General features: G+C 34.4%; 1 protein-coding gene and 1 long non-coding RNA gene across 3 annotated transcripts in view; both read left to right on the top strand.

Annotated features, from left to right (window-relative positions):
• Positions 1-15,157, top strand: part of LOC124454538 (choline kinase alpha-like) — a 60,181-nt gene that overhangs the window by 11,049 nt on the left and 33,975 nt on the right. The window contains exon 11 of one of the 2 annotated variants that reach the window (XM_047005328.1): positions 2,695-3,149. The exons of the other annotated variant lie outside the window; for it this stretch is intronic. Within the exon in view, the coding sequence (XP_046861284.1) occupies positions 2,695-2,702 (8 nt within the window). The 3' untranslated portion in view covers positions 2,703-3,149. Of the gene's footprint in view, positions 1-2,694; positions 3,150-15,157 lie in introns of those variants that run through there. 2 annotated transcript variants of the gene reach the window in all.
• On the top strand, positions 4,601-5,514 carry LOC124454545. The gene is made up of 4 exons (XR_006951495.1): positions 4,601-4,615; positions 4,682-4,920; positions 4,993-5,340; positions 5,424-5,514. It is a non-coding gene; the product is annotated as an uncharacterized LOC124454545 (long non-coding RNA).

Here is a 15,157-nt window from a genome sequence, read left to right as displayed (position 1 = left end):
CCTAAAGATGCAAAATACAATATTCGAAAGTATATTATTTTAGCATATTGGATTAACAATAATTATCTGTTGAAATGGTTAAGAACTTGTAAATTAGAGTCATTTCTCAACATAATGATAAGTCATAATCTTTCTATAAAGCACAGACTTTGCATGTTGGAAAACTATTGAATCGTTAGCATTAGGACAAATATTTCCAATGATGTTTTACTCGAAAACAATCTTCGTAAATAAACCTTTAGTTCAAGATCAGTTAGACACAATGGCCACTACGCACAACCCAATCTATCGTAAAGCCATTTCTTTCTTTTTTCCCGATTCCATGATTCTGGCGATATACACTAGGTGCCAAAAAAATGTGTCCACTAAATATCGAATGCATATTTTTAGTTTTGAACCATATCACCACTCTGTCACAACAATTTTAGGTTTTAAGTTCTCGAAAAAGCAATATCAGTATATGGTATGTCCTCTCTTAGCTTTCAAAATGGCTTCAACTCTTTTTGGTATTGATTTAAAAAGATTTTGAAGTGTAGATTTTTCAATATTATGCCAACATGTAGAGATTACATCCCATAGCCTGTCCTGGCTTGTTACGTCACGTTTCACTTTTTCTCTTTTTAACTCATCCCATAAGTGTTCAATTGGATTAACATCGGGCGATTGAGGCGGAAATGCCATGAGCTTCAATTCACCTTGATTTTCTTTGTTCCTTAAATAATTTGTACACAAGTTGGAGCTGTGTTTCGGATCGTTATCCTGAAGTAAGGTAAATCCTCTTCCGCTTAACCTTTTGCCAGATGGTACAGCATGCCTTTGTAGAATAGAATGGTATTGCTTTTTGTCAAGATTGCCTTTTCTTCTGTAAAGACTACCAACACCATTAAAGCTGAAACAGCCCCAGACTTGAATGTTTCCACCCCCCTGCTTCACGGTGGACTTGAGGCACTGACTTGACAATCTTTCACCACATCTTCGTCACACATAAACACGGCGATTATTTTCATGTATTTCAAACTTTCATTCACCAGTAAAAAGTACTTTTTTCCAATTGTCTACGTTGTAATGCATGTACTTTTTGGCCCGTGAGAATCTCTTCCGCTTATTTATCGGGCGAAGCAACGGCTTGGAAGCTGCAACTCTTCCTTTCAGACCACTTGCAGCCAATCTCCTTCTCACTGTTGTTTTGCTGATTGCTTTCTCTCGGGTGGCGTTAATTGACAATTGAATGTTGCTAGCAGTTGCTCGTCTGTTGCGCAAAGAACTTAGCTTTATGAACTGATCTTCTTTTGTTGTTGTTATACATGGTCTCCCAGGTTTTGGTAAGCTGGAATAAAATTGCGTCTTTTTAAATCTTCCCACGGTTCGCTGTATAGCTCCTTTGGACACTCCCAGCTTTGCAGCAACATTTCGTTGTGAGTAACCTTCGTTAGTGAGAGCAACAATTTGTCCTTTAACTCCTTCATTTAAATCTTTAGCCATTTCCCAATGTACTGCCCATGGGCTGAGATATTGTGAAATATCATGCAAACAATTGTGAAAGACAATTTCAGGTCTCACTGCGCATTTTCAAGTGACTACTGTAACTATATATTTCAAAAGACACATTTTTTCCCACAAATTTTTCCAATATTGGAACTGGACTCATTTTTTTGGCACCTAGTGTATAGTTACATGTTTTAGCTATCAAATAATCAATTACTGTAACCATACCTCCAAAAAATCAAAATATTTTCTCAAAATACAAAGAAACTTGTAATAATCGCCATATAAGCACTAGTTGAAATTTCAAAATTAGGAACGAAAATGCGGAAATTAATCATGTGATCGATATTGTCCAGTCAACGTTCGCAAACCAGAGAACAATACATGTCCCAACTCTTACAAATAGAGGGCTCTGTTCGGTGCATGTAAAGTTTGACTTATGAAACAGACCTTACTTAATGGCGCACCTGGGTATTTTCCGAGGCTCAATTGATATATTTGTGTTTCATGCTTATAAAAGTGAATTGTCCATGTAAACTTAAATAAATTTCTGTTATGTTTTAGGTTGTTGCTAAGTTCATAAAAAACTTTTACATGATAGAACAAGTTATAATGTATACATCATTTAGGCATTGAAACTTGCATTTACAATTATTTACTAGGGCTTACTTCAATGCTTGCATTTTATAAAAAAGATTTCAGTCAATGATCATTAGACAATCGTATTCACAGTATAGATTCTTTCTTATGTACCAAATAATTTAGTCGTGTTTATTAACTACATGTTGTTCAGGTGCTAGGTTATCATTACGTAATTTACAAAGCTGCAGTTGAATTTGCATTTCATGTTAATGATAAGTTAATCACAATTATTACATGTCACAATCAATCTTTGCAACAGAATCGTTCGCAAATTGGAACGACTTTTTAGTTTACGTTTGTTTGTTGTATTTTTTCGGTAAGTTTTTAAGCTCAAAATTAATTATAATTTTATTGATAAACAAGGCTTTAGTTCGAAACCAACCGTTACTATCCGTTTTTTTCAAAACTTGCAGAATCCCCCATCGCAAACTGCAATCACTCAAATCATTCCAACATTTTGCATATGTCAAACTCACGATTAGAAATTTTCCCGTTTATATTTACGTATTGACTCACCAGAATATGCTCCACGACTTAGTTGATATTTTTTACTTTCATTCTTTACAGCAAAATAATCATATTCAGCATATGCTTTGTTTCCTGACCAGTCTCCCAGGTCAACACGAAGTTTATTTCTCTTGGCTGATGTTAGTCGGTATATTTTATCCAATCCAAGCCAGAATTCAGAAGTAAGATTACCAAATCCTTGTTTATAGTCTTTCCAACCGCGATAGAAGTTTACACTTCCATCTTCACGACGTTGAAACACAGTCCAACCTCCACCAGATGACGTCATATAACAGAAGACACTGAATCTGCCTTGGCCATCTGGATCAATTTCATAAACTCCGTTCTTTTTTTCACCTTTTTTGTTTCACCTTATGGGTTTTGTAACTCATTAAACCTATAAGCAAATTGTTACACAGCTTTCCTGCGCATACATCCATTGTGCTAAATAACTATTTTGTATATTTTATAATTCAATGTAAACACAAATTAGCATTAAAATTGACTCAAGATAATTACAATTGAATTCTTATCTTTGAAATCAAGAGAATTTCAGTAACTTAAAAGATCAATTTATTTTATAGCGATTCTGTGACCTGAGGCGTGTTTGATTTATTGTAGAAAACAAATATATCTTCTGATATTGTCAGTTATCGTTCGGCTGTCTGTACGTACATGATGCAGAGCATGTTTAAATAGAAAGGGTGGTAATAATGCCTTGTTATGATGATAAATGAATTCAACGTCTCTTACCGCAAACTTTCATTATAAGAACACAAAACCTGTTTAAAATGGTCAAATTGAGTAGAAGCAAAATCGCACTTGAACATTTCGGAATTTTACATTTTATATTTGAAATTCACCAATGCATAGTTTCCATGCATAAATCAGTTAATATTATAATTAAACATTATTTAGGATGCTACAGGCGTGGTAAAGTTGGTTAATGAACTACCGTTCCGATTTAAAGACAATATGTTTTATTTTATTAATGCCCAAATTTTTATTTAGGTAATGTTATCATATTTTTAATATAAATGATTGAAAATTAAGCAGACAAATTGAATGATATTAACTGATTCTAAACATCAACTGATGTTTTTATTGATAATGACTTAGCGAGCATTTCAGTGATCATTAATATATATCTCTTAATAAAGGAATAACACAAATCTTTTCATGTGCAAGATTCTTCAACACTCCTTACTGTCTTCGCTAAAATAGAAATTTATTTTTTGTTAAACTGACAAACGAAAATCCATTTCATTGCCAATATAAATGTAATGAGTACATAGTTTTCCACCAGCTATATTTTCAAAATGCTGTAGGTATTTTATATTACATTGTATTAAAAATGCAAGAAAGGGTAATATTTATCATGCATTGCTTTAAAGGGGTTATATCACGAATTTTAGCCCCCCCTTTTTTATTAGCTAAATTGAAAGACCTTATTTCAGTGATTTTAAATCTGCAATTATAATTGAAATTGGATTGGTGAAAGTGATTTTATGGACGTTCAAAGTCACGATTTTCAGCATTTTTTTTGCGAACTTTTTGATCGGTATGCTAATGAGTTGTGACGTAGATAGTTGAACACATATATCAACATGGCGTATTCTACTAGTAATCTTAATAAGAAACGCGGAGGAAAACGCTGTGTTGCTGGCGGACCTAATCAAATTAGTTGCGCCAATGATTCAAAACAGAAGGAATGTCGATGCATCTGTTTCCTAATAAAGAAACAGAGCCGCAAAGACATAGAAAATGGGTAAATTTTGTGCGTAAACATAGACCGGGTTTTGAGGCTTCCTCTACCTCGTGTCTGTGTTCTGCGCATTTTGAAGATTCTTGTTTTGACCTTAATTTGAGCGTGCAAGTCAAGCTCAAAAGAAGGTTGAAGAAAGATGCTATCCCAACCATTGACGTGGCTGGGATTCCTGAACCATTACAGGACGAAATAACCGATCGAAAGCGCAGACAAGTAAGTTTACGCTTGTTTATGTTAATTTTTCTTTTGTCATATGTAAATTCGATATATGTTTTGTAGATTATTCGACATACTCTCCATAAGCCATCGCTGAAGGAAACATGTTCTCTCGATGAGGAAGTACCATCTACTAGTGATGGAGCTGAGCATGTTGAAGTATGCACTGGGGAAGCAAACGATTCGCCATTTGAAGAAGAACTACATGCAGTTGGTGAAGATATTTGTGAATCCCAGTCTCCATGTAAATCGTGCCATCGTCTTAAGAAAAAACTTACATCTTTACAAAAGACTTTAAGCTGGTATAAAAAGACAAAAGCATCTTTGAAGAAAAAGGCCCAGAAGTTTCAAAATGATCTGCATTTTTTCCTTAGTGGAACAGCAAAGACAGCAGTTACAAGACCTAACAGATGATGCAGATCAAATATTAAATAGCTCTGGGAATAAAAGTACTCGCAAATGTACTAAATGCAAAGCTCCAATGAAAGGACATCCTCGAGGTCAATGCTTCACTGAAAAAGAATAAATTGAAGTTGGTAGATGATAGGGCAGTGGTCAGACATTGCTTGGAGCCTGTCTGGAATGGAGAAGTAAGGCACCTCCTTCCCACCACCAGCCTGAGGGTTCACCTTAGGCAAGTGATAGTACCCTCTAGCCTCCCTATCTGGGCACTGATATACACACCTTTCCTGATGATTACAGTATTAATATAACATTGAATGGTATGTATACTTGTCAGATTGAAGATGACTATCTCACTCGATTGTGCAACTAATTAATTTTCATGAATAATTTTTTATTGTAGTTTAATGCTCAACATGCCCTTTGTGGATGCAGTGCACTCAAGTGTGAAGACCTTATAAGATAAGTTCATGTGGCTTGCTATTTTCCATTTTACATTTATGCTATGATTTAATTCCATATAATTTTTCTTTTTTTCCCAGACTGACATTGAAGAAAAGATTTTCTTTACCGTATAGTGCATCCATGTATCTCCTATTTGGTTTTCATCTAGGCATATTTCCTGACCATTCTAAACTCAGCAAAGAAGGCCAACAGTCTCTACAGTGCACAAGTTAAAGACCTTTCCATCATCGCCCCTCTGATGGTATGTAACCTTTGTGTTACCACTTGGATATGCTTTCCGAATAAAGTGGTAAACACAAGCAGGTAAAGGCCGAGTATTCTCCCATCCCATAGACCCACAAAACCATCGCATCAACCATCTGTATGCCACAGCTCTCAAGTACCTGAAGTAAATAAAAAGGTTGGACTAATTATTGTTGATGAAACAATGTTGATGATAACATTCTTTCTCATACAATTTACAATCTTACATATTTAATGATTGTGATGCTTGGCGGCGATAAGCACGTCCATTCCTATCTCTCAATAGTGGCCCGACGTTTTCAAGGACAGCCTCATGAACTAAAGGCCCAAATTTGGCATGCTGTGTTATGCATGATATTTTCTCAATGCTGCCATCGAATGTCATTTTCTGCAAAGCTGGTCCTATTTCCTTACAGCATCTGTACTCTAATGCGCCTTCTAACAAATCGGTATGACAGCATTGACAATTACACCTGAAACGTGGGAGCATTGTGGTTTATTATAAAGTAACTTTATGTATATTACAAACAGGAGAAAACAACAACTTACCATTCACCGAGTGGAATTACGCCATCACTTCGTTGTTCTAAGATCGCAGGGAGAATTCCATCGGGATCATCTGGAGTATGCACTTCATCACCATCTCCTGCTAGCGGTTCATCGTCATATGCGAAGTCGTTTAAATGCTCGACATAACCCACGGATTCCGAGCTCGAATCAGATACGCATTCAGACATCGAATTCGAATTATCTGAGCACTGATTTGAAGCCATACTTTCCGGACAACTTGTTTTTTAATATTTTATTGAAAATACTGTCATTATTTGTTTTAACACAAGAAAACGACAACAAAATCACCTCCTATAATATAATATTATATTGACGGAAACAGACGTGTTCAACTATCTACGTCACAAGTATCAATATGGCGTCGTAAAAAATTCGCAAAAAGTACCCGACTTTGGAGGCAAAATTAAGGAACTTATATTTATCTGTTTAAGTCCAGCGACATGTCATAGTTCTTCAAATAATCCAAATTTTCAATTAAGCTAATAAAAAAGGGGGGCTAAAATTCGTGATATAACCCCTTTAATCCAATATGCTTTAATCAATGCAGTACTAAAGAAAGCTTAAAAATAAAAGTATGCCTGCAGGATATTATGGGGGTTTCCAAAAAGATGATTTCGAAAACGAACACTTGATCAGGTTAACAAAAAACTGAGCAAAATTTCTTATTAAAAGAATTTTAAGTCAGATTTAATATAGTTTTGCACAAGACTTACCTAGAGAAAATTTGCGTGAATTATCAATTATATAAAATTAACGCAAAATGCCCACTTAAGAAACATTTTCCAATCAACTAGGTAATTTCTTTATTATTACCGTCGATAGTTGAGTTTGATAAAAAGTCCATTTTCCTTCTGAGGCAACTTTCGGTAAATTGCTGTCTGTTATCATTTTAGTAATTTGGCAGTTTATCTCCTGTTCTTTTGCATCAAATAAGAAATTGAAGCCAACACATAGTTTCAGTTGATGACATTTTGTGAAACATTCAATGTGATTGGGAACAGCATAAGTTGAAATGATATCTTTCGGTGAAAGAGTCTCACCTTAAAATAAAGAACAAACAGAGTACATTACAATAGGTGTAAATTATGCACAAAGATAACAAAGTCCACTTTTTGGTCAGTATATACATAATAAAATTAAAATTTACAAAACTCAATGAGACAGGAAGCAAAAGAAAGTCCTTAATTATCTTCGTTTCTCAAAAGTAACCAATCATCATTTATGTTCCAACGTAAACGCAAAAATTTCTGTACGTATATTACATAGACGGGATGATACAATGGTAGCTAAGATACTGCCCTAAATTTGCCAAATTGTATTTTGCGTTTGAATCGTCATCAGTAGATTTTTTTAGAAATTTTCATGACAACAATCATATAAACATGCAAAAGAAACGTATTTCGTTCATAACACGCAATCCACACGGCAAAAATATTAAGACTTTTGTTGCGTTAATTGATAAATGAGATATGAAACGTTTTTAACGTCTAGCGTCTTAAAATTCCTGAAACTTCTCTCAGGGTATGAGGAAGGGTGGGTGAGAAAACTCTCCAATCTTCACAATCTTTGGACTAGTCGGGCAAGTTTCAGGAATTTCACTGTTCCATTATTTTAGAAAGTACAACGGGCAAGGTTTTGTACTCGTGTATATAAAATCTGATTACAAACCATTAAAAATTTTGAGATGAAGCCCTGCAAATTGTTTAACAAATGCATGACGTGTCAACATGTTATGTGTAAACTCCGTTTAGTTTTACTGAGAGAAGAAGGTGTTTTGTAAGCTCAGCGAAAGCAGCAAATGGTATCAATTTATAGTTAGTTTGCAACATTAAATTCTTTGATCGTATGTTTGTATAGTTGTATTCACATTATTGTGCATGTTAATTTGTCCGTGTTTTTATCCGTGTATAATTTATTTTATCCTAAGTCCAATTTGTATCACATAAACAAACCTGAGTTCAACGAAGATTCAAATTCACAAGGGCTACTTTTTTGCGTTTGCTGAGCATTAAAACTCTGGTTTAACCTTGGTTTGACTCAACCCATATCAAGGAGTGGAATGAATTAAACCCAGGCTAAACCTGTGTTAATAGTGTTCACACGCAAAAAAGGCATACACGCATTCATTTGAATCTTGGTTGAGCCCAGATTAGCTAATGTCGTGTGAATTAGGCTCAAGTTTGTATCAACGTATAGTTAGTTGTTTTTACTTGTAATGATTAATGAATTCATGTATGCATTGTTAGATGTAGAAATTCAATATCAACCTTAGACGGGAGATAGATTCCGTAACACAAACATAAAGATGAGAAATTAAGAATAATATACGTTTTCACCTGCAGTTAACAAAAAAATTTTGGCTGCACTACATAAAGACGCCTCTATAAATAAACTTAAATGAGCGCAAACTTTTAGGCGTATAGTTTTATAGTATTGCCAATTATATGTCCCTGCAAATGTGTAAAGTTATGCTTGCAAAACTGCATGATTTTTATTAAGCGTCAGTGGTGGCAGATAAAATTTCTGATTAACAAAAATTAATAAACTTTATAACTATAAATCCGTCCGATGAATTACCTTTGCGAGCTTTCACCTACCAAAGTTTTTACACAAGTTTCGGCATTGAACGCAAGCAATATACGAAAATGAGTCAAAGAAATTAAAGACACAAGAGAAGTAAGTTTTATTAGTTAGATGTGTGATGACACGATTTCAAAAAAAAATTATTTTGCTGACAAATCAAGCTAAAGACCAACAAAGCTAGATAGAAAGCTTTGTTTCAAGTCATGTAATAATCCAACCAACCTTGTCTGCTCGGTCATTACCGTTAAATATTGGATTTTAGTCTGTGAGTAGATAACTTAGCCGTACGGGCTCTGTATATAGCTAAAAAGCCCTTGGTCGGATTTATCTAGGTGAAGACCTTGAGCTTTGTTAAAGGTTCAACGAAAAATATGTTTCCCTCACGTTAAGTTAATAAAACACAAGAATGGTTTTTAAAACATACGCGTTTTAAAACATACGCGTTTTAAAACATACGAGTTTTTTATATCCTTAAATTCATTTTCATTATTACGTTATCTTTGTTATATTGTAACATACCGTTGTCTTTTGTCTTTATAAAGACACTTTGTGAACTTTGACAAGCATTATTTGATGCATTGCAGAAAGCAACTAAAAGAAAAATCACAAAAACACGCATCGACATCTTGCATAAAAGAAAGAAACACTTTATGCTTGAAAAACGTTTTTAGCAACAATTATGTACCCACCATCATGAAGAATAAATTATATTTTGCACATGCAGCTGTGTTCAATTTACCTAAATTACATAGAAAAGCACTTTTCCGATATTTTGGGCATGTTTAAATGCCATAAAAGCTGATTTTTGTTTAACTCCTAGAAGCTTGTAGAAATATTTTCTTGCTTGATGATAATGGAAAATCTTTATTGGTGAACAAACATTGTTCACATTAACTATCTCTTGTGATACCTAACACATTAAGACAAAACTCATACATAAATCTTTAAGCACTAGAATATGTCTTCCTATAACACATCTCATAATAATAATTAGTAATTAATAATTAAGAAATGTCCACCTTCTTTGTATTAATTTGATTCGCAGCTAAAAACCTTTCCTAGCTAAACTTTTGCTAGCTAAAAACGTAGCTTCTACAGACGTCCTGTTTTGTTTTGTGGTTTGAAATATAATTTCCTAAAGTTCCATAATGAGTTCTTTAATTACGATATCTAGCTATAGTGGTTGCGTTATTCCCCGAGAAATATTTTTATTGTCAAGTGGATGCAAATTAAAGCTTTTGGGTACAATTATTGACGTATCGTTTTTATTATTTATGTCACTATGCAATAATGATAAGTACTCAGTTTATAAATAACGTCAGTCACTCAAACACAGAACGGTCACGGGGACTGGGGAGAAACGGCAAGGTCACATGGGGGGAGACCTTTTTGGGAAACTAGTGTGTCTACAGGTGGGGTATTTACATGATTTTGTGATTATAATTGAGATCATACATTGTGACTGACTGAGCGTACGTACGATGTAGGAAAGTAGATGATACTGACGGTTTTCTCTGTTTAAAGTTGTCTTTAGTTATTGATTTTCTGGTATTTTGAATATAAATTTCCAAAATACTTTTTGAAGACACGGCCACTGGTTGAATGCCCGAAAACCCCGTGTTTCAGAAACTCTATTACAGTCTCGTAAAAGTATCGCAGATTGCATGGTTTGTGCGGAAACTATTAATGAAAAAATTTTTCAAACAACATGTCAATAAACTTCTCTTTTTAATATTACTTTAATAGGCTATTTTATGAATGTAATAAAAAACATATTTACTTGTTTCCATTGAGTTATAGAAATTCGTACTTGTGAAAGTTTTTGAGCAATTCAAAATTGCTCGGAAGCACTCGCCGTCGTAATTCGTGCTCGTGCCTGCCACGCAACTTCTTGTTTCTCTCAAACTTCTCGCGTGTAGAAACACGGAAAATATTTTCTATTTCTTACATGATAAATGAATGCTTATTTTATACGTAGCTACAGACGCATTGTTGTCCTTCTCGTTTGCTACTATCCCATTCTCAATCATTCCCATTGTCGAATGTTCCATGTTCCACTTAATTGACTGAATGATGTTTTGACTTTGAAACCACCAATAAACCCGTCTTTCCCGAACATTGTATCGACCCAATAGAATAACTGTGGCTTCTTATTTTTCTTGGGTTTTTTTTTTACGAAGCATTTGGACTACGTAGCAATTATTTAAAAATTATGACAAACAAGAACATTATATTGAAGCAATTGTATAACGTGTAGCTCCTTACTCATTTGGACACATAGTCATTCAACCACAGTCAATTAATATCTCAAAGTATCTTATTAAATAAACACTTGACTGATTTGTTCTTATGTGAATTGTAGAGTATACTTGTTTAAAAATCTATTGTTTTCATTCATTAGTTAAACTACTGAAAAGTCATGCCTAAAATATATACAAAGTTTATTAACTGGAAATGCTTATGTACTCAACAGATATTTTATGATCAAGTGTTGCTAACATTTTTGTTATTTTGTTGTTGATGTGTTAGGCACGTGGTTGAAAACAGCCAACCACCAGTTTTAATCTGCCATAATGACGTACAACCAGGTAAAGATTTCCAACTAGGTTATTGTGAATATTATGGGTTTTTAATAAAGGTTAAATATAATTTAAATACCTACAGGAAACTTGTTGGTGAAAGCAAATGAAGATCGATGAGGCAAAAATTCGTGTAATTTATTTCGAATATTCTTGTTATAACTACAGGTGAAAAAAAAGAGAGAAGGATACTTTTCGTTTAAACCGCAAATGAGGAAGGAAGAAAGGAATATTATTTCATGTTCGCGCTGCGTAGAGTTGTCAAATATTATAATAGCAAGATTTTCGTTTGATCACTTAAAGCAGTCAACACTTGAGCAAAGGGGGAAGAGCTGTCAAAAACAACCAATTTGTACCCATAATGCTTTGCAACCCGCTGCTTATCATTCTCTTAGAAAATTTTGAATATTTGTTTCATCAAAACATTTCAACTTTTCTTATTTTTAACGTTTCTAAATTTGTTTACCTTGTCAAACTTTTTATAATATTTTTATTTTTGATTCAGAGGATACGATATTGGTAATCATTTCAGTGAATGGATACTTGATTATAATCATCCACATTATCCCTTTTTACTGAGAAGTCACAAATATCCTTCTTATGCTCAAAAGGTAATTCACTAATAGAAGTATTAGTTTAAGAAACGGTAAAACAATTTTATGGTTAAAAATAACCCCAAATTATACTTCATATGGAAAGGATGATCTGCTGTTTATAATGTAGTCTACTATCGCCGTATAGGTTTTTCTTTAATTTTTTATTCCGTATAGTTTTCCCTCGTTGTTTTGCTTTTTCGTATATATGTTTTTCCCTCGTTGTTTTGCCGTATATATGTTTTTCCTCAGTGTTTTGCTGTATATGTTTTTCCCCGTTGTTTTGCTGTATATATATTTTTCCTCGTTGTTTTGCCGTATGTATGTTTTTCCTTGTTGTTTTGCCGTATATGTTTTTCCCTCGTTGTTTTGTTGTATATATGTTTTTCCCCGTTGTTTTGCTGTATATATGTTTTTCCCTCGAAGAGTCGGTTGTGGGAGAGCGATCATGTTATTTTATTGGGGAGAGAGAAATTTTTTCCCTCGAGAGTTTTATCGGAGAGAAATTTTTCCCTCTGTTCTTTGTTTATGTTTTTTCCCCTGAGCCTTTTCAGAGAAAGCCCCTCGAGGTTTTCTTTGTCAGGAGACAGTTTTTCTCCCTGGTGTTTTGTCAGGAGCAGTTCTCCCCTCGAGTTTTGTCAGAGCTTTTCCCTCAGGAAAATTATTGTATATACATCTTTCTCCCCTTGAGGTTTTATTTTCATATATACTATTTCCCTCGTTGTGCCTTATTGTATATATGTTTTTCCTCGGTTTTATTTCAGATATATTGTTTTTCCCTCGAGGTTTTGTCAGTATATAGGTTTTTCCTCATTGTTTTGTTTATTATTGTTTTTCTCCCTCTGAGAGCCTTTGTTTGCATATATGTTTCTTCTCGAGAGCCAAGATTTTCCTGAGAGTTTTATTATTAGTAGATTTTCCTCGAGGAGCTTTGTTGGGATAGAGAAAGTTTTTCTCCTCGAGAGCTTTTATGTTAGAGAGGATTTTCCCTCGAGAGATTTTATTAGGAGATAGAGCTTTTTCCCTTTGTTGTTTTTTGTTTTTTTTGGAGAGAGGATTTTCCCTTTGTTTTTTTCAGGGAGAGAAATTTTTCCCTTGAGAGCTTGCCAGGATAGAGTTTTTCCCTTGTTGTTTTGCTGGGAGCATGATCTTTCCCTGAGAGTTTTATTAGATAGGATTTTCCCTTGAGAGCCGAGTTGAGAGAGTTTTTCCCTTGAGAGCCAGAGCCATAGGAGAGCTTTTTCCCTGTTGTTTTATTACAGAGAGTGATTTCTCCCTCGAGGTTTTATTAGGAGAGATAGTTTTTCTCCCTGTTTTGTTGTAGAACAAAGTTTTTTCCCTGAAAGAGTTTTGTCAGAGGATTTTTTCCCTGGTGGTTTTGTTGTATATGTTTTTCCCCTCAAGTTTTGTTGTGATAAAGTTTTTTCCCCTGTTGTTTAAGCCAGAGCATATGATCTTCCCTCGAGTTTTATTGTGAGCATATGATTTTCCCTCGGTGTTTTGTTGTACATATATGATTTTCTCCTCGGTGTTTTGTTGCATATATGTTTTTCCCCTCGGTGGTTTGCATATATGTTTTTCCCCTCGGTGTTTTGCTGCATATATAGCCCCTCGTTGTTTTGTTGTAGCATATGTTTTTCTCCCTCGAAAGTTTTGGTTGTAAGAGCATGGATTTTCCCTCGGTGTTTTGCTTGTATATATGGATTTTCCCTCGGTGTTTTGTCATATATGTTTTTCCCCCGGTTTTATTGTATATATGATTTTCCCCTGGTGTTTTGTTGTATATATGTTTTTCCCTCGGTGTTTTGCCATATATATGTTTTTTTCCCTCGGTTTTTGTATATATGTTTTTCCCTCGGTTTTGCCGTATATATGTTTTTCCCTCGGTGTTTTGTTGTCGTATATATGATTTTTCCCTCGGTGTTTTGCCGTATATGTTTTTCCCTCGGTGTTTTGTTGTATATATGATTTTCCCTCGGTGTTTTGCTGTATATGATTTTTCCTCGGTGTTTTGCGTATATATGATTTTCCCTCGGTGTTTTGCCGTATATATGTTTTCCCTGGTTGTTTTGTATATATGATTTTCCTCGGTGTTTTGCCGTATATATGATTTTCCCTCGGTGTTTTGCCGTATATATGATTTTTCCTCGGTGTTTTGCCGTATATATGTTTTTCCTCGGTGTTTTGCCGTATATATGTTTTTCCCTCGGTGTTTTGCCGTATATATGTTTTTCCCTCGGTGTTTTGCCGTATATATGATTTTCCTCGGTGTTTTGCCGTATATGATTTTTCCTCGGTGTTTTGCCGTATATATGTTTTTCCCTCGGTGTTTTGCCGTATATATGATTTTCCCTCGGTGTTTTGCCGTATATATGATTTTCCCTCGGTGTTTTGCCGTATATATGGTTTCCCTCGGTGTTTTGCCGTATATATGTTTTTCCCTCGGTGTTTTGCTGCCGGAGGTATTATGTATTCCAGGGCGAAAATCACGCAAATATTTGTGTTTTTAACAATCATATAAAAATTTGCCCAAAAGCTGCTTTGTTATCGGGTCGAAATCGTCCCTAAGGTTTGCTTTTTTTATATCACCTAAACTCTTCGATATTTCAGGTATTTTTCGTCCGTACGTATTTACAAGCTTATAATGAAACGAATGAAATCACGTTAGACGAGATTGAAAAAGTTATTGACAAAGCTGACAGGTAAATTTTATAACAATCGTCCTCTTATATTAATATACCGCAAGATAATTTTTTAAAATTCATTTTTAGGTTTCCATGACGTAGTTCTCGTTTATTCAAGGTTCAGTTAAGTCAGTTTAGGGTTTACTGACATCATTTAGGGCTTGTCAAGTTATAACTGATGCAATTAATACACAACTTTTGAAAGCATTTCTCTTTTATCACATCGCCTATTCGTGCATTTATTTAGCCATTGTACGCAAGTGCTTACATATTGGTATCGGTTTTGTCTTTCTGCGAATAAATGTTTTAATTTTACTCATGTTTTAAAACATTCCTGAAACATCATTCAGCTTTGTTTTCTTTTTCTTCTATAGATTGTCTCTTCTTTCTCATTTCTTTTGGGCAATGTTTTCAATTCTT

The sequence above is a fragment of the Xenia sp. Carnegie-2017 genome, unplaced genomic scaffold (genome assembly GCF_021976095.1).
Source record: "Xenia sp. Carnegie-2017 unplaced genomic scaffold, XeniaSp_v1 HiC_scaffold_3, whole genome shotgun sequence".
Taxonomy (NCBI): domain Eukaryota; kingdom Metazoa; phylum Cnidaria; class Anthozoa; order Malacalcyonacea; family Xeniidae; genus Xenia; species Xenia sp. Carnegie-2017.
Note: the sequence above shows the minus strand (reverse complement) of the source record. Positions and strands in the feature narration are given on the sequence as shown.